Source organism: Ammospiza nelsoni, chromosome 3, assembly GCF_027579445.1.
Source record: "Ammospiza nelsoni isolate bAmmNel1 chromosome 3, bAmmNel1.pri, whole genome shotgun sequence".
Taxonomy (NCBI): domain Eukaryota; kingdom Metazoa; phylum Chordata; class Aves; order Passeriformes; family Passerellidae; genus Ammospiza; species Ammospiza nelsoni.
The window spans coordinates 36,397,591-36,417,205 of NC_080635.1; the positions used below are offsets into that span (position 1 = coordinate 36,397,591).

General features: G+C 46.3%; 1 protein-coding gene across 1 annotated transcript; it reads left to right on the forward strand.

Annotated features, from left to right (window-relative positions):
• Positions 1-8,162: 8,162 nt before the first annotated feature.
• LOC132071120 (cytochrome P450 1B1) lies at positions 8,163-14,742 on the forward strand. The gene is made up of 3 exons (XM_059468453.1): positions 8,163-8,443; positions 9,217-10,233; positions 11,855-14,742. Exons 1-3 carry the CDS (start codon positions 8,424-8,426, stop codon positions 12,465-12,467), a joined length of 1,650 nt encoding a protein of 549 aa, XP_059324436.1. The 5' UTR covers positions 8,163-8,423; the 3' UTR covers positions 12,468-14,742.
• The last annotated feature ends 4,873 nt before the right edge of the window (positions 14,743-19,615 follow it).

Below are 19,615 nucleotides of genomic sequence, written 5' to 3' on the forward strand. Positions count from 1 at the left end.
GGCTGCAGAGTGAGTGTTTCTGTGGGAGACAACAGCAGCCAGGATGGGTTTAGGCTCTCCTCATTGGAAGAATTTTCTCCTCATGGTCTCAGCTACTGTTACTGTCACCACCTCCAGCAACATTGCTGCTTCTGCAGCTGCTTCAACTCGTATTCCCTGACAGAGCCAGACTCTTCCTGCAGGGTGACCCCACATCTGCCCAGCCACCCCAGGGCCGGCACAGGCTCCCACAGTGTTCCCCCTTCTGGAGGAAGCCATCAAACCATTGTGCAGCCACCCTGAGCCTGGGTGTGGGTTGCTTGGGAAAGAGAAGAATTTATGGCATTTTTTTCCTGTCTTTCTCCTTTGGTGTGCCATGAGATTAACAGACATTAGCAAATGCCTCTTCCCGGAGTACTGTGACAAGATAAAACCTGCCCTGACTGGCACCTGCAGTCTGTTTCCCTCATGGTCTTTGATCTGCCATTGCTGAAGGTTAGAAGGCCTGAATGGCTCAGAAACAGACACTTCCTCAAATGCTAGGAGCATGTAAGTGTCAAGACTGCTTTTTCTCCCTGAAAATTTTACTAAGAAATAGAGGAAATATTTTTTTATTATTATTATCATTATTACTTGTCTTACAGAAGAAGTCAACCATCTTGATCAAGATTGTAGCCCTTACACAGAATACTTTAAAATTCTCCTAAACTCAATTTTCCATCCCTGACCACAGATACCACAAAGGGAGTTTCCCTTATTCCATTGGTTTGAATATACATTCTCCAAATCTTTGTTCAAATTTAAAAAAGTGCAAACAAATAACTCCCATTTCCCTTACCCTGGGGAAGAGCATAAATAATTCTATAGGCTAGGGTATTACCTGCATACATCCCAGTCCCAAGTATTTGAGTAATTTCATTTACCACTGAAATGCAGTTACTGCTGGAGGCAAATGCACCAAACCCTTTCACAACAGAGCAGAGGAAGCCAAGAATGCCCTGCTACAGAGGGATGTGCAAACATTTCCTCAGCTGAATTTAATCAGCCAAATCACAGAAGGTCCTGGTTCAGATCCGTGCATTTTCACCTGACAGGATACTTGAATGAAGCCAGAGTAGCATAACCACTGTTCCTGGTGGATGAGCTATCACTGTGCAGCTTTTTCACAAATACTATTCAGCACTTTATTGACCTACAGTAGTGGAAGGGAGAGGAGGGGGGAGCGTGTTTCCTGACTCATTTGAGCAGGGCTATCTAAGAGGTGACATTTACAAGCAACTCCTTGACTGACATGAGATTTATTAGGTCCGTAACATGAACCTCCTTTGGGAAATCCCAGCTAAAGGCCTGTCTCTTCATGATTAAAAGCTAGGGAAAGTCCTCACGATGAAGAAATTATTGTGTTCCTCTGTGGTTCAGCTGCCATCCCAACAATCAATTTGTGCCCAGTGCCACCTCCTCCCTCAGAGCACCTGAAAACCTGAAAGCAGCAGTACTAAGGATAACAATCTTTTAAAATGCTGAAAACTTCCCATCGTAAAATTTCAACCTTCCAGACAAAAATTTACTCCAGGTGCTATGGAATCCATGCCTAATAGTACAAGAAATTTCAACATATCCATGCGAATGTGCAGGTAAGCAGAGCAGGCTTTCCAAAAGTTACAATAGAAGCCCAAAGAAGAATTCTGAAATTTAACTTGGATTGCTCTAGAGAGGACCAGATCCAAATTGTGTTGTCTATTTTGTTATTTTGACCACTTGTTCTGCTGTCAAGCACCAAAAATGGCACACACCAAACACAAACTGAAGAACCCAAATGACCAATATTTGTACCATGGGAAATTATGATATTTGTGTCATAGGAAATTATCAGTTGGGAAGCAGTGAGGTGAACATTTATAGGCTGGCATAATCAATGGCTAGGACACTTGGGGGACAATATGGGAAAACCCATATTCCCATCAAGGAATTGAAAGTTTCTTGATTCATCTGCAAGTGCTTCACTGTTTTACCCCTCTGTGCTGAAGAGTCAACCCCCTGCAAGCGTCTACTTGCACACAGTTCCCTTAGCTGTAAACTCTGGGTTTTCATTTACTTATAATTTTACCTTACTTTAATAATGTGGTCTGAAATTTTCTATCCCCCCCAAATACATATTTTATAGGGTAATCTTTAGAAAAGTTCTGTCCAAAACCAGTTGAATGTATTCATGAGAACGAGGAGAGTAAGTGTTCATATTAAAACATGAAATGGCATTTTCTTTGAAAAATTTTGTCTAATGCTCTAATGCAGCGACTTGGCATTTGTCTGGGTAATGTCTTTTCTCAGAGATTTGTGCCTTGTGCTCATCCCTTGATAATTCATTCAAATTTGGACAAATGTCCAAACTCTGAAAAACTGTGTTTTGCACATCCATAGTAAAGACTTTGTAAAGCTTCACAGGCAAATCTTCAAAACCTTCAATCCTACAGAATATGCTTCTGCCTGTGAGGGAATTAGACTTTGTTTTTAGCTGTAGCCCAGGACTGTTTTGAACAAGCATCTGCCAATATTCTGAGCATACATGCGCACTAGTGCTTTCTAAAATGAAAAATACTGAAATCTTGGAGTTATTACAAAATTTGCACTACAAAATTTGTATCACTACTACTAATACAACACCCAACAAAGTCTGGAAGACAGAGGAGAAATATATCATTGCTTGTTAACATAACTGCTTGTCCTAAGCAATGCCATAATTTTAAAGTTTTGAAGTGACCTAGCACATCATAAAGGTTATAAGATTTAGATACTTCAATGAAAATATGGACACTGGCAACACAGCTCTTAGTTCTGCAAACCTCAAAACCAGTGTGAGGATGCAGAGCTGCCAGATGTCCCTGGGAGCACCCCTGCTGCTGAAGCAGGAGAGTGAGCAGGCACAGCAGTTTGCCCACACATCACATTTGAGGACAGATGCAATAATGTACACCTTCAGCAGGGTCTAATCTTTCCTAAATGTCATTTAGTCCATCTACTTCAGACTACTTCTTTCAGAGTGCTTTAAAAGAATTTGTATAGTGTCAGTAAAAAGACACACAGAAAATACCACAGATGAGGGCCCAACAGTGTGTAAGTTAGATTTTGCTCTTTTACCTTGTAGCAGAAGGCAGCTTAAAAAGGCTTCTCAAAGATATCCACAAAGGTATCATCTCTGTTTTTTCCTCTCAAGAAAGACTAAGTTGTATGGTTTCATCTAATAATGTCAAGAAAAGGTAGTAAACTTTGGAAAGAAATAGTGTAGGAATCAGGAAAAATTAAAAGTCTCAGAATCAAGTTTTATTCTTGAATTAAGTATAACACCATGTCCTCATTTCTGTAATCATACCTGTGCATTGCCTGTGTGGAAGCAGACCACAATGTATGCCTTTAATTTCTAAGTAACATGAAAAATGCAAACAGATGGAGAGACTACAATTCAGTCTACCACTGAACTGAGCCCCAGCAAATACTGGGAGGCTCCTTGCCTTCCCACAGCAGCTGTGGGAATTTGGCTCAGAATTAGAAGCCAAATTTAGAGTTTTCAATAGCAAGGCAGAATTGAAAATGCAAGCTGGGAAGTCAGTGGGAATGCAGGGAAGAGTGAAAGTCCAAAGAAAGTTGCAAGTTAATGAAGGTTAAGAATGTGATATGCAACCACAAATACATATGCTTTAAAAAGCACACCACAAATGCTTTATTTTAGGCCACAGTGAATGGCCTAAATAAATAATCCTGAATTATGGAGCTGCAGCTGGCTCCTATGTATGCCTGGCACTCTGGGTAGCACTGAGGATGTGGCTCCTTCTATTTTGCTTACATCTCATGGTTGGCATGACCGGAAATCTGACAAACTGAGCCAAACCAAGAGCCTGCATCAGAAATGATCTCACTGCCATCCACACTTGTGGCGCTGCTGTCTCAGGTTGGCTTGAACACTGAGCACTCAGTGCAGTGTAGATAGGCACAGATGGTGATCAAGGAGCAGCAGCCACGAGGCTGTGGCTGGACTGAGCACAGATCTTCTGCTCCAGATCTGAAACTACTTGAATCATAATGGTAACCCTCCATCACATGGGATCGCCACATAAAGGTAGTCTGAGTGAGGAGCTGCAAAATGTGTACAGGTTCTGATTGTAGTCTGGCTGTTGTGGTGGTGATTTTCCTGACTGTCCTGGTTTAGGGCAAATTTAGTAGAGAATTTCCAAAGGAGGGCCCCTCCAGAAAGCAAACCCACACGGCACCTCCCCCCAACCGGTTCGGGAATAATTCCTCAGAGAGAAGTGGAAAGAACTTGTTTATTTGACAGGCACAGCACCCCCCAGCACACAAAATGAACAATACCCGATGACACCGCTCTGAAAAAGGTGACAAAATCAGAAAGTCTCTTTCAGGGGTGGTTGCTCTGTTCTCAGTCCCTCCGGCGCTGGGGCAGCTGCTGCAGCCAAACCGTGCAAACCTTCGGTGTTCCCAGGTCCCAGTCCGGAGCAGGTTCGAGATGGTCGAAGAAAAAGGAGAGGAGAAACAGTCCAGGAAGGAATTTGGACTGTTTAGCTAGAACTAGCTAATAAGCAGAAGCGATAGCAGAGAGAGAGCGAGCAAAGCAGAAAGCAAAAAGTGAAAAAACAGCCCTATGTACTGCCCATCTCTGTGTCCCTGATAAGAGAAACCATAACAAAACCTTCACTCTTCAGAGACAGTCTTAAAGGCACAGAACAGATGAATGGGGATACAAGCATCATAATGTCACCCCAGGACACTGACTTACAGCAGTATTGAGACTAGAGTTGAACACAAGAGGTGTGTAAGTTCATCTGTACAACTTAAAGCAGCCTGAAACAACAGGATATTGCACTTGGTTATGTTTCCAAGTGATTTGTGTTTTACAGTTATACTACTTGTTTATTCATCTTATATTGCACATACTTATATAATATTGTGCAACACTGAGAATCAGACCATCAGAAACAACATTGCCAAGGATTGTTAAACAAAAAATGGCTTGGATCACACTACAAATGGTAAACAACTTGTACAAGCTCTATGCTGAAGCAATCCCAGGATAAAACATTGCTCAATTAACCCACCTTGGGATTTTGTAAAATTTAGAGAGAGGAAGAAAAGACCTGTAGTCCCAGGCATGAGAAATAGAGAAATCTGGTTGGGAGGGTTCTCCATGGAAAGATGCAAAAGGAAGAGGTAAGAAAAGAAAACAGAGCAGGGTCAAGTCCATGAGAAATTCCAGCTGATGCTCATGAGGATTTATGAGCAGCTTACCAGTATTCAAAAGCAAAGAAAAGGGCTGCCATGGTTAGAAGTAAAACTAAGAATTGAGCCTTCAACACCTGATGTAGGTAAGTAATTCTTAACACTTGTAAAAATCTCCTAGGGGTTAAGGAGTTTTCTTGCAAGAGGGAGGACTGTGGCAGACAAAAATTCTCTCTCAAAGGGCACATGAAGACTCTCTAGGTTGTGCAATTCCTCCTCCTTTTTCAAATTTTTACCTCTACAACAAGGATGCTCGTCCACACATTTAAGCAACTTTATTCACAGTCATGGAGTTACTGATACCCCCCATAAATTCTTCATCTGGCATTCCTATCAAATCAATCAAGATTATTTAGAGATTAGGCTTGAATTCCTCTCTCTTAATCCCAAACCAACTCACTTTGAGCCCTTCAACTTCTTTTCTTTCCCATATATTATATCAAGTAGTATTTTCTAGACCTCAGAAATAATTCATTTTACATGGTATATATTTTCAGTGATTCAGTCTTCAGTGCCTAACAAAACTAACCAACTCAGGAATCTGGGGCTGGTTTCAGTAGGACCTGCATCTCAATGAAGTCCCTAGAACTGGGAAAAAAAGAACATACATTCTCTAAGAGCAATTCTGAACTATGCTTCTACAAACAAAAGAGGTGAGAAGAACAAATACAGAGGTTGGCAGGAGGGCAATTTGTAGAATATAACAGAGAACAAGGGACTAATCAAGGTCACACAGAATCAGAATCTAAAAAATTGGGTGAATGTTCAGTGTATACAGTCAAAACAATTCTTAGGCTGTAATACATGCAATAGGGAGCCAAAGCTGTAAATAGTACAAGGGGACCAGGTGGTACTATCACCACAGAAGAAAATATCTAAAATAGGTTTTCTTTCTTTCCTAATGGTGACAGAACTCCTGAAGACCAAACAGAAGTGAAATAAAAAATAATTAATGTTTCCTTAGAGCATAAAAAAACCTGCTAGGATTTATAACTCCTAGGCTCCTGCCTTAAATTTTGAGTTTGCAAGTCATGATAATGGACATATATTCTTTTCTCTGTACTTCCTGCAAGCAGCCAGCAGCAATCCAATTGCAATACAACTAATTTGGTTGCTGAACCAAAGAAAATGCTTAGGAACTTGCTAATGAGAGCTGGAATGCCTGGAGTTTAGGCAACTTTTCACCACAGTCACCAAGAAAAGGGCAAATTTAGCTGCCTGCAATAAAAAATGCCCAGCATTTTAATATAAATCTCAGGTAACTGATGCAAGCTAGTCCTTACCAACCAGATCCAGTGCCTGGAACAGTTCTTCTGTTCAGTGGCAAAAGATCAGTGCCACCCAGATCTTTTTCTGAAACTCTGCCAGAAGATGTCCATGTCTCTTCTTTGACATGAGACAGATGAAGGAGGGAGCAGTGACAACTCTTCCATAGCTAAGTGGTTATAGCATGTAAAATTTGGGTTCAATCTTCTGATAGTGCTGGAGATATCAGAATCCCCCCAGCTTAGTCTCATAGGGATGGAGCTATCTTTGCTTTTTTTTTTGAGGCTTGGGTACATGTGCAGGAACCTTCAGGTTCACCGTAGAAGTGAGGCTGGGAAAGGGAAGCTCACTTTTCCCAGCACTGCTCAGAAAAAGTGGTTTTGATACCTCTGTTACTTGGCAATGACAGGAAGAAGCTCCAAGCCAACAGAAAATCCGAGGCCGATGCTAGTCTGAGCAAGAAGGAGCATCACCATCTGGAAGAGCTTGGGACAGTGACAACAGGCAGGATTACACTTTTTACCAAAGACAGAAGCAGTAGCAGCCTGGTCAGGACCGGGCTCACACCCTAAGCTGGGCTGACTCCCAGCATCTAATTTTGTCTAATCCCTAAATGCTACCAAAACATCGTATTTTCTTCTCATGACGTGACTGTAAAGAACCTGAAATAAATGTTGTATTTTCATATTTTTCTCGTTACTGCAAAAATGACAAGAACAAAGCAAAGTCGTTCTGTTTCCTTGGGAAACGATTTCCTCCGTATCCGGGGGTTTTGCCGTCCCGGGGCGCCGGAAAGCCCGGGGGGGCTTGGAGCGCCGTGCCCACCCGTCTCTCGCCAGCTCTCCCAGTGCGGGCGGAGGCGCCAGATTTAAGAGTAAAAAGGCGCCGTAAGCGGGAGACAAGCGAGCGCAGGGCGGAGGCGAGACCGGAGGGCACCGGAGCCGGCCGGGGTGCGAGCTGCCCGGGGCTTCCCAGCCTCATTCTCCCCGGAGCTGGTGTCAGGTATTGCGAGGAGGGGTAGGGGCCCGGGAAGGAGATGGCTGGAGGCTTTCCAGCCCCGGCTCACGCAATGCTAACTCCGCACGCAACGGGGAGGCGACAGGCGGAGGAGGGGAAGCTCTTCGGCTTCCTCAGCCCCTAAGATGTAGGCGAGACTTCGCCTCCCGACAGCGAGAGCTGCGAGCCCGCCCGCCACCCCTCTCCCCTCCCGGCACCTCCTCCGCTAAAACTTTTGGCCCCGGCCATAAAAGCGTCCGCGGCTCAGCCGCTCCGCTTGGCGAGGGCCCAAGGGCAGCTGGCAAATAACCGCGACCCCTGAAGCCAGAGGACGGGCCAGGCAGCGGCGATTTGCCATCGGGGCCGTCCGCGTCCCGCCCGCAGCGCGCCGCGCACCGCGGATGCCGGCGGGTTTAAAGGCGGGAGTGGCGATGCCAGGCGCCCAGAGGTGGCGGCTCCGGCTGAGCCTGGGAGCAGCGGGCCGTCCTCTCCGGGCCCTCTGAGCCGCTCGCCTTCGCTCCCCGCGGCGGGCTGGGCTGGGCCCGTCCCGTCCCCACAGCCCAGCAGGCGGGTGGGAGGGAGACAGAGAGGGAGGGAGGGGGCGCAGCAGCCCGCTCGCTCCCGGTCCGCGGAGCTGCTGGGGCAGGTGGCTGCCTTGGGGCGAGCTCCGAAGGGTTAAAGAGCTGGGAAGGTGATAACTGCGCCGGGATCGGGCGCAATTGGCATTTGCCTGCACATGACCTGCCAAGCTCCGGGTGACAGGTACCGGGGCCCCTAATGAGTTTCCCAAAGGCTTGGATCTGAACGCCGCCGTCGCCGCTCTCCTCGGAGCCGCGGCTGTCCATTAGAGCTGCCGCCGGCTGCACAGCTCCTCTCCATCCTCCTCAAGGTCTCGGATGGAAGCAGCGTGCAACAGGTCAGTTCTGCTACAGGAGCCCGCCGCTTATTTCACCCCTTCATCCTCTCGCTGTTTCTGAAAGGCTGGAGCGGGTAGTCCCCGGGCGCGGGGATGGGAAGCGGGACCAGTCAGCGCTGCCACGCAGAGGCCTCAGGCACCCCCCGCATCCCGTCCCCGGGCCGGCAGACCGCCAGCCTGCCATGCCGTGACGGGCCCGAAGGTGCGGGGAGGAGGGAAGGGCTCGGGACGGAGAGGGCTCCGCGGCCGCGTGCGGGGGTTTCTCCGGAGCAGCGGGAAATGCCGACAGTGGGGCGGGTAACCCGCTTCTCGCAGGGGCTTTTTCGCCGGGGGAGCGATATGCTGCGCCGGAATTAACCTGTCTCCGACGCACGGCAATTGCCTGCATCTGCGGAGGCTCGACAGGCGAGAGCATCCTCCTGCTTTCCTCTGTGCCTCTCTCAGCCGTGACCTGTTGAATCTCTCGCTGAGAACTTTCCCTGCCGGCGGAGAGAGAGCAGCGTCCTCCCCGCCAAATACGACTTCGATCCCTTATTAGGAGCTTGCCACTTGATTATCGATTATCCCTTCTTTTTCGCACAGGATTCAGGGGGGCTTTAGGCACACGAAGAGCGCATAGCAAGGACTTGCGCGGACTCCGAGCGCTGGGACGTGCCGGGGCTCCCCTCCGCCACACCAGCGGGCCCCGTCCAGGCTTCCCCTTGCCCGCGGGACCTGAAGGTGTCCCCACCCCGCGGGGACGCTGCCCGCTGACTTTTCTTTTTCCCTTGCAGCATGGCCCTCGAAAGGCTCGGGGAAGCGCTGCGCGGCATTCCCCCGTTGCAAAGCTCCCTCCTGCTCCTGCTCTGCCTGCTCGCCGCCATCCACCTGGGCAAGCTCCTCCTGCAGCATCAGCAGCGCCGGCGGCAGGGCCAGCGCCGGGCGCCGCCGGGCCCTTTCCCCTGGCCCCTGATCGGCAACGCGGCGCAGCTGGGCAGCGCCCCGCACCTCTCCTTCGCCCGGCTGGCCAGCACCTACGGCGCCGTGTTCCAGCTGCGCCTGGGGCGCTGGCCCGTGGTGGTGCTGAACGGCGAGCGCGCCATCCGCCAGGCCCTCGTCCGCCAGGGGGCCGCCTTCGCGGGCCGCCCGCCCTTCCCGTCCTTCCAGCTGGTGTCGGGCGGGCTCAGCCTGGCCTTCGGCGGATACTCGGAGCTCTGGAAGCTGCACCGGCGGGCGGCGCACGCCACGGTGCGCGCCTTCTCCACGGGCAGCCCCGCCACCCGCCGCCTGCTGGAGCGGCACCTGGTGGGCGAGGCGCGGGCGCTGGTGGCGCTGCTGGTGCGCGGCAGCGCCGGCGGCGCCTTCCTCGACCCCTCGCGCGTCCTGGTGGTGGCCGTGGCCAACGTGATGAGCGCCCTGTGCTTCGGCCGCCGCTACAGCCACGGCGACGGCGAGTTCCTGCGCATCGTGGGGCGCAACGAGCAGTTCGGGCGGGCGGTGGGCGCCGGCAGCCTGGTGGATGCGCTGCCCTGGCTCCAGCGCTTCCCCAGCCCCGTCCGCGCCGCCTACCGCGCCTTCCGCGACCTCAACCGCGACTTCTACGGCTTCGTCCGCGGCAAGTTCCTGCAGCACCAGCGCAGCCTGCGCCCCGGGGCCGCCCCCCGCGACATGATGGACGCCTTCATCCGCCTGCAGCGGGAGCAGCCGCGGCTGCAGCTCGAGCACGTGCCCGCCACCGTCACCGACATCTTCGGCGCCAGCCAGGACACCCTCTCCACCGCCCTGCAGTGGCTCCTCATCTTCCTCATCAGGTATGTGCCGGCAGCACACCGGGGCGCCCCACCGGCCCGCGGTGGGGAAGACATGCGAGCCCGCCCGGGGTGCGAGCGCCCGCCAGCCCCGGGGCAGCCCCGTTTAAACGGCCCCGCACGGCAAAGGCGCTGCTGGGAGGGCTCCCGCGGCAGGAGCAGCCGGCCCGAGGCAGCGCATGGAGCTCCGGGTCCGGGCAGAGCCGGGGCGCGGCCCCGCAGGGACACGCCGTCGGGTCGCGGGTCTGCGAGACCGGGCAGCGCCAGCCCGAGCAGCGCCGGGTGCCTCAGCGGCCTCCGATTAACTAACACGGAAGCCCTGGGAAACCTGCCAGAAAGAGATAAGGAAGCATAAAAGAAAATAAATCCCACCCTACTCAGGCGGTCGGGTTATGGTGTATAAGGAGAGGCTAGCAGAAAGGCAGCCGAGTAAAACCTGAAAGTAACAGATTTTAGCAGGTCAAGACCAAGGAGATCATAGGAACAGGATAACAACTGCTTAAGCACGGCAAAGAGTTCGTGCACCGCTTTACAAACCCGCTGTTATGCTGAGCTGCCGTTGTGTGTGCCTTCCTTGCCATTGCGTGACTGGGCAAGGCAGACCCCTTGGGCAGCCGCCCTGGCACCGGCCTGTCCGCCGGGGAAACTGAGAGGGGAGGTGGTTTAAGGGAAGGTGCCGACTCTCTTGCCTATCCTGGCTTTTCCTTCCAGCGCCTGCTTAATTTGTAGGCATATGCAAACATTGTCTACTCAGTCGCTTCTTGAAAAACAGGCAAATATTTAACACTCCAGCAAAGGTTGTGATGTCCCAGTGTTCACATAACTTTTGGGTTTCTCCCCATTTCTCATGTTTGCCCAGCATTTGACATGTGAGTCTGCTGCAAGAGGAAAAAGCAAGGATGCAGAAGCCAAACTTGAATACTTAAAGTAAATGAAGGGTCCTGGGCAGAATGTATGTGTGCTTTTAGACAAGCAAAAGGTGTATTAATGTTTGGATCTTGTTTGCTTACTGTGTAGCCTTCCAAACTCTCCAGACTTCAAGACAGTCAGCTTTAAATACATTATTGAGAAAACATAATTTGATATTAATTACAAAATGTCTTCTCAAACTAAAAGTGGGAACCTCATAAAGCCATTCTGACAATTTAACAATTGAGATTTTTTTTTCTAGCTTAGAAACCTGCAGGCTTTCAAATGTATGAAATATGTCTAGTGATAACAAACTCCATGCTAACTTTTAAAAGTCACAGAGTTGGAAAATTCTTGTTCCCATGGAAAATGCAATATTTAGAAGAGAGAAGTAATTCTAGTTTTAGAATTAAAATAATTTTCAAAGTTGGATCAGAATATTCAGTTTCGGCACACTTTAGGTTATTGTTATTTTTTATGTTGAGAATCAGTTACATGGGATATTAAGGTAAAAACTGAGCAAATTAAGTTTGGAAGTTTGTTTTTTCTCTAAGTTTCCAACTACACATTCCTGCAATACATTTAAACTCTGCTCAAACTGCATCATTTAGGACAGTGGTGAGATTCTGTAAAAAATGTTTGCAGCAAGCATTATTTGTAAGAAAAAATCTCTGAAAGTGTTATGTATGCACACACATCTTGCTTTAAATGACAGGTACCCAAAAGTGCAGGCTAAAATGCAAGAAGAGGTGGATAGGATTGTTGGAAGAGACCGTCTGCCGTGTGTTGAAGATCAGCCTCACCTGCCCTACATCATGGCTTTCCTGTACGAATCCATGCGTTTCAGCAGCTTTGTGCCTGTGACCATCCCACACGCCACCACAACCAACACCTTCATCATGGGCTACCTCATTCCCAAGGACACTGTCATCTTTGTCAACCAGTGGTCAGTGAATCATGACCCAGCAAAATGGTCCAACCCCGAGGATTTTGACCCAACAAGATTCCTGGATGAGAATGGGTTCATCAATAAAGATCTTACGAGCAGCGTGATGATTTTCTCGCTGGGGAAGCGTCGATGTATTGGAGAGGAGTTATCCAAGGTGCAGCTCTTTCTCTTTACCTCCATACTGGTGCATCAGTGCAATTTCACTGCTAACCCAAACGAGGACCCTAAAATGGACTTTACCTATGGGCTGACCATTAAACCTAAGCCATTCACCTTGAATGTTACGCTCCGAGATACGATGGATTTGCTCGATCAGGCTGTCCAAAGACTGCAAGCAGAGAAAGCAGCCAGTGAAAGTCAGCTGTCAGCAAATGCCTAAGCAATAAACCTTGCAACTACAGATAATCCCCCTCTCTCTTTTTAGACTCACATAACTCATATCTTGTTCTGGTGATATTTTTGGTACATAGCCAATACTACACATTATAAAAGCAGGAAGAAAAGTTGCACAAGGTATAATTCAAGTCATCTTTTTAATTCTAGAAGGAGAGCCAGGGGAACAATATATTAAATGATAAAACATATGCAATTTGAAAGTAAGCCTTTTCTTTTCTAGCTTGTTCACAGAAGTTGTCAATGTAAAGTGCTTTTTATCTACTGACTGGTTGGAGCATCTCCAGGAACTGTCTCTATAATCCTTTCCATGTCTCCATGCACTGTGCCTTAACTCTAAGTTTGCCTTCAGTGACTCCACATTCAGAAGTGAAATCTCTTATTAAAAAACTAACAAAAGCAGTTGCTCAGAACACTGCAGCCTGCTTCTGAATTTATTCTGCTGGAAACTGCCACAGGCTCATGGCAGCTCTGGTGTTCTGGCTCCTGGGATGTATGTTAATGCCTCAATAATATATGTTCACATGATTTTTGGTAAAATGGCAATGTGAAGTCTTGCCTTCAGCATTGCAGAATGTTTACATAAATGCCTAAAACAATAAAAGTCTTGCTTGTAAGCATGTTTGAAACTAAAATTCATGTCTTATATGAAAATTAGCAGAATATCCTAATATAGTAACTTTCCACAAAGTTTTGAAAGATCAGAATTTCTGTCACTGGATGGCAAGGGTGATACAAATCATATGCTAACCTCTTCATTAGCATGTTTATGAACAAAGTAAGTATTTGAATTGGATTTCTAAAGGTACAGCTGAACTTTTTGTTTCTTTAGGAAGGAGTTAATATGGTTGTCCCTAAGCACATAGGTAAGTCTAGTAAAATCAAGGTAGGTAGAAGTGAGATTGGGGGGGTTATATTAAAATGTTAATGCCACGAGCCTCAAGTAAAGCATACAGCAAATAATACCTCTACTCACTCACTAGTCATTCTGTTAGGTTGACTTAAATAGTATATCTGAAAATCAACTTTGTACTTTTAGTACAATTTGTTTGGAACAAAGTCTCAGAAGGAAAATTAACATTACATGTCCTAATTAAAGTACCCATTAACTGAACAATAAGTACTTTTACAATATTTGTGAGGCAAAGTTCATACGTTTTGTTTTTAAAAATACCTCTTATTTTAAAGTAAAGCACACATGAAACTGTATGACGTTGAACCTCCAGCTAATGTTTGTTTCACAAAGCTGCATATTTCTCTAGAAAGCAAACAACCCTACATAAATGCCTGATTTGAAAAGTGTTGGGCACTTCTTTGGAGCTGCAGATCACCTTCAACTCCATATGAAATCCATCAGACATGACAGTACCTCACACGACTTGCTGTGCTCAACCGAGTACCAGATAAGGTATTAGCAGAGCCAGCAAACAAGGTTACAGTGCTGCACAGTGAAGTAGCTCTGCTGGGACCCAAGCAGGTAAGGATTTGCACTGTGACTTCTGATAGATGGTCAGTCCTAGTCATGCTGGCAGCAGGGACAGAGCCCCTACTGGCACTGGGAAGAGCTGCCTTAACAACAAAATCCCAATCTAAAGTACAAGTTTGCTACTGATTTAAAAAACCTGAACCAAGCCTGCAAGCACTGCTCTATAACCCCACACAGTAATAATGTACCTACTTAAATTCTCTGGCTTCATATGGCATCTACCATCTGTTTTAGAGTTTAAAAAAGCTTTCTTACACATGGAGTAACCTCAGGTGTGTTTCTGAATTATGTACAAGTTTGTGATATCCCAGAACTTAGCCTATATCTGTGAAAAGCTTTATAAGATACTCAGCATTTTCATATAGAGATCTACATTAGATCAAATGCTAGTAAGACAATTTTTTCTTGTACCTTTGTAAGTGCTATTATTTAAAGAAATAAAGTATGTAACCTACAGCTGAATAGCTATTCTAATGCAAGGATCATCAATTCATATTTTAATTAAAAAAATGTCTTTTGCAATTTTTTATCCTTCCAAAAGCTTTAACTGTGTATTGGCTACTAGTGCAAAATCCATCCACACTGCTCATGTCAGTCAGGGGGTTACACACTATATAGCTGTTGGTCACATAAAGCCCCATGTACTCCGTGAAGTTACTCAAATTTAGTAGCACTTATTTAGAATGTATGCAGTCATTTAGCAAGTTAATTCTATGGTAATTTTGAGATGTATCATTGTGTTACCAAAATATTAAATAAAATTATTCTTACACCACCATTGCTTAGTTTATATACAGCTTTCTAACATCAAGATAAAGAAAATTATTATTTCCAATTTGGAAAGTATTATTGTTTTAGATATTTGTTCATATACTTTTCACCTTCTTCCCATTCCTGGATTTTAAGGTTTTTCCTCCATGCTGCCCTTACAGTTTCTCAGGTCTGCCTTTCACTTTGCCCTCTGTGTTCAACTTCCTAATGCTCCTTGCTAAGAACATTCCCTGTTGCTTGCCTCAGCATTGATCTGAACTCTCCCATGTCTTTTGCTTTTTTCTAATACCTGTTAATCTCTCCTCAGCCTGCACAATCTCCTCTGCTATGTCCTTCCCTCTGGCATTTCATTTCTACCTTCCCTATTTTCAAGCCCACAGCCTGGTTTTCCTTTCTCTTTTTCCCTCCTATGGATGTCTCCCTGCTGGCATCTATACACTCCTGACACTGGGCACCAATTTGTGCTCTTTTGGCCTGGGTACAAAGTCAGGAGTGCCAGGAATGGAACTCTCAGGGCCAGAGGTCCTTGATGTGCCCTTGCAGAGCAACCTCTCACAAACTGAAGGCAATCCCATGGTGAAGGGTGGCTGTTACTGCAAAAGTAAAGCATTTCTTCATGATGGAGCATCTCCCCCACCCCTTGGTCTTTTCTGCAGTGTGCTACACAAGCCTGCTTACTTCAGAGCTGTCTTAGAAATGACCACATTTTCCTTAACCCCAAGGGAGTGGAACAAGATCTGGGTGGGACAGGAGGCTGGGCAGACTGAAAAGCAGTAGTTTCCTTCTGATTTGAGATATTTTCAGCAGGAGTTTCCCCCTGTGGGGGCAGGATCTAAGTTCAGGCTGAGTTGGTGGAATCAGGAGCACAAATTGAAGACAATTTACAAAGCCCTCCTAGGAACAGCCCAGGGCCTGTGGAGTAGGTGTAGTGCCCAGAGACAGCTTGTGCAGTGTGTACATGGCTGGCCAGTGGGACAGATCAGATCTGATTCTGAGCAGGTGTCCTGGGTAAAATCCAGGAGTACCTCCCTCAGCAACCTGTGTCTGGGTCACCACAGCAATACCAGACAGATACAGGTAACTCTTTCTTCCTGAAGAAAAGCAGAAGGAATCTAGGCAGCTGTATTCAAGGCAAGAATTCTTTAAAAGTCTTCTTGCTCAGGTTATAGTGATGTCAAGGGTTAGGAAAGCCAAATGTCATCCAATGCTTGCTTTTCTCTGCATATGGGCGTGCACACACACACACACTCAGCCTATCTCCCAGAATTCTACTAACATCCTTTATTCAGGTTGAGATAAGGTATTAAAAAACCAAAACAAACACCATAAGAAGAAAAAAAGCCCACAAACCCCCCAAATAGGAGGCCTGGACTTAAGCCTACATTTCTTGCAGAGCTGGCAGCTGTGAGACCACCCCAATACATAACAAGGAAGGGGAGCAAGTAGGGGCTATTAGTAGCTAGCGGAGTTGATATGGAATACATTTATACCATTCAAGTGTACCACTATAGTCCCTATGAAGCCAATGGAAACTTGCTGCCTTCAGCAGGAGCTGGTTCAGAGCTGCTGAAATCCTTACCAACAATACAACAATAAAGAAGAAGACTCATCAGAGCCTGAGCAACAAGCACTGCTGTAAAGGTGTTGTGTGTGGGGGGTGTCCAGGATCTACACAACAGCTGCTGGTACCAGCACAGTCATGGCAAAATGCAACTAAATGCCATGCCAGTTAGTTTTGCATCAGAGCCAGTGGGTTTTGTGAGTTTCAGGGACTGATGCATAGGTCTGTCTGTAGGAAACTGTTTCAGAACATCCAACCAGGGGAATCAGAGACTAGGCAATTGGGAACTCACATTTTACCTGAGAAAAGTTGAGGAACTAGCCTTGGAAAGTAAAGAGTTAACATTTGCCTTTGCCACATCTTTAATTTGGTTAAACATTACTCTAATCTTTCATTTGCCCATGTAACTAATTCAGCTTGGGATTACACTGAAAGTGGGTCTGGCTTTCTTCATGAATGAAGGGCTGAATTCTGAATGGTGCTGTTATTTTGGTACACAGTACAACACGGACACAACAATTCGAGTTTCAACAACTTCTTTGCTGTTTACCACCCTGTATTTCTGCAGCTCAAGTTTTTCCATGTTTCAGTCACTTGTACTCAGACCAGGCCAACTCGCTTAACTGTCAGGTGAAAACAAGTTCAGTGTTAACCACAGACAGTCTGGAACATTTAAGACATCTGTAGTTGATGCTTTGACAGCCCTTCTTTTGAGCTTTTTGACAACTTTTCAGACAGCTTCATGAACCAAAAAAATTGTTGCTCGGTTAGTGTTGTCCTGTCCTTCCTTACTTACAGCAAATCTTGCTCCAGCCCAAAAGCACAGAGCTGGGGCTACCCAAATGAGAAGAGAGTGTCTCAAGTGCCTGTGCTCTGAGTCTGTGCTGGATGTCTGGGGACAGCAATCCATCAGAATAGTTAACTCAGGATAGGATGCTCAGGCACTTCAAGTGCACATGGCAGAGGCAGAGAAGGGAGTGGATTCAGAGGGGACTCATTAATGGTGCATAAATCAACTGCTGAGCTATGTAGGAGGCATTTGCTGGAGTGGCTGAGAGCTGGCAAAGGAAAATAGATGTCTGGACTGCAGCAAGATTCCAGCTGGGAAGGAAGTGTGCACAGGATCTCTGATTTCCAGGAAAAGAGAGGTGGTGATTTGACATTGCTTGTAAATACACACACAGACACAATACGCCAGGGTTGGGGTGATAAGAATCCGTAAGATTTTAAAGACATTCACATCAGCAGCAGGGAACGTCAGACTGAGAGCATCAGGACCAAACCTTAGCAGCCTGAAGCATACAGGTATCCTGAACAGGATGAGTGATTGTTTTTCTGAAAGCTTTGGGAAAAAAGGATGTCCAAAAAGTAAGTCCTGACTGCCTGTTAAGTCAAATAATAGATGTGGAGGCAGCAAACATGGAAAAAAGAGCTGAGGAACTAAACACGAGGGATCGGCTGCAGGATTTGAGAACAAAACAGGTCTACAACAAAAGGTCATGGACAGTCTGTCATTCTCCTCACCTCAGCATCCCCAGTACCTGAGAACAACAGGAGGAAGAGACAGCCCAGCTGCAACAGTCTGAAAACCTTTTGGGGGAATCTTCCACCTGACATTCAGACAGAGCAGTAGAAGAAGCTGGCACTACGCCAGAGAGAAATATTTCTGATCTAGAGGGTCTGTTCAGAGCAGCTCAGGGTCATTTATCTGAGCAAGCTGAGTGGGAAGAGTTTGCCATCAGTTGGTTATTCTCACACTATAATTTGTCTTCAGCTGTATCTAGGCACACTCAATACCCCCCAAGGAAAGAATGGCATATATATTGTGGCATGCTCCAGAACTAGGCTTAAGCTCTGGTGTTATTGGTATATTTTCAGTGGTGGCACAGACCAGGCTTTATTTCCACAATCTTCCTTCTCTCAACCTGACCTCTGGTAAGAGCATAACTGTTATCATGCAGAAACAGGCTTCTAAACCTCTCATGATAACAAATGGGATTTCACATAATCACATTTTCTCTGCTAAAAATAACAGAACACCCTCCACTTATCTAGACTGTTCTGCTCATCATAATAGAAGTGGACATGTGGAGTGAGACACCTTGCTCCCAGCACAAAAGCAAGATTAACCAAGCAAGATAAAGTCTGACTTCACAAAGCAAGTATGGTTTGCAATTGTCTGCAGAAGGGCACAAAACAATACTCCATGCTTCTTTTATGCTTTGTATTCTGTGAAGTATTTTCAAGCTGAAGTTCAAAAATTTAATTCAGCTGTATATCTTCTTTTTAATTACACTTTTTTATTCTACTGTGGAAATGTATTGTGGGGCTATTAATCTTCTGTGCTTCACAAAATTTAGATAATTCAAGTTTTAAAAAAAGCCACCAGAAAGTAAACTAAAACTTCACAATAATTACCCTAATGAAAAAATGAGACTCTTAAATGAACCTTGGTCTCGTTGTAAAAAAGCTCATTTTCCCTCCCTTCATTTGTGTGTACTGCTGCTGGGACACAGCGTTGTGCTTCAACTTGTTCCAAGACAGAACTCTGTTCATCTCTCTGTTCCTGGCACAAGAGAGCAAGAGCTGAACCTACACTCCAGAACAATATGCCCTGCAGGGAAGCTTTCTGAGCAACCCTTCCAGGTGGCACAGAAACAAAAGAAAGGTGTTTTCCACCAGTTTTCTCCTGATAAGAATTCTCTCTCATGTGCCTAACATCCTGCCCAGCCTGCATCTTTCCGGTACCTGAGGAGCACCAGTGCCACAGCGAGCTGAGGGAGATCAGCCACTGGGGCTTTGCTCAGAAACTACACAAATAGTCTTTAAAAAATCAAACAAGAAAGAATTCCCATAAAGGAGGGAAAGAAAAAAAAATCCAGAATAAACAAATATTTAAATTGATAAGGTTCGCCACAGGATTCCAAGGCAGATCCTCCAGTGACATCATACCAGAACTGAAACTTTGTACCAAAGAACCCCTACTACTCCTGATGCCATTACCACTGATCTATTTGGCACCTGAGTGTGCAGACTTACAGCACACTGACAACCTTGTTCTCTACAGTTGAAGGTTGAGGTGATTTCCTTGAAGTTGAGGTGATTTCCTTGAAGGCATCAGCAGAAACAGAACACAAAACATTTGTCTCACAATGTATTCACCACACAACACTGTTCAGATATCTTCACGCCTTACTTAAAGCCAGCAAGATTCCTTCCCTATCTTCCCAGGGGATCTCTCACCCCAATACAATACTTTTCTGCTTGAGCAAACAGCTCTAGCCTGTTCCCAGAGTCAAGTGTATACAGTAGTTTT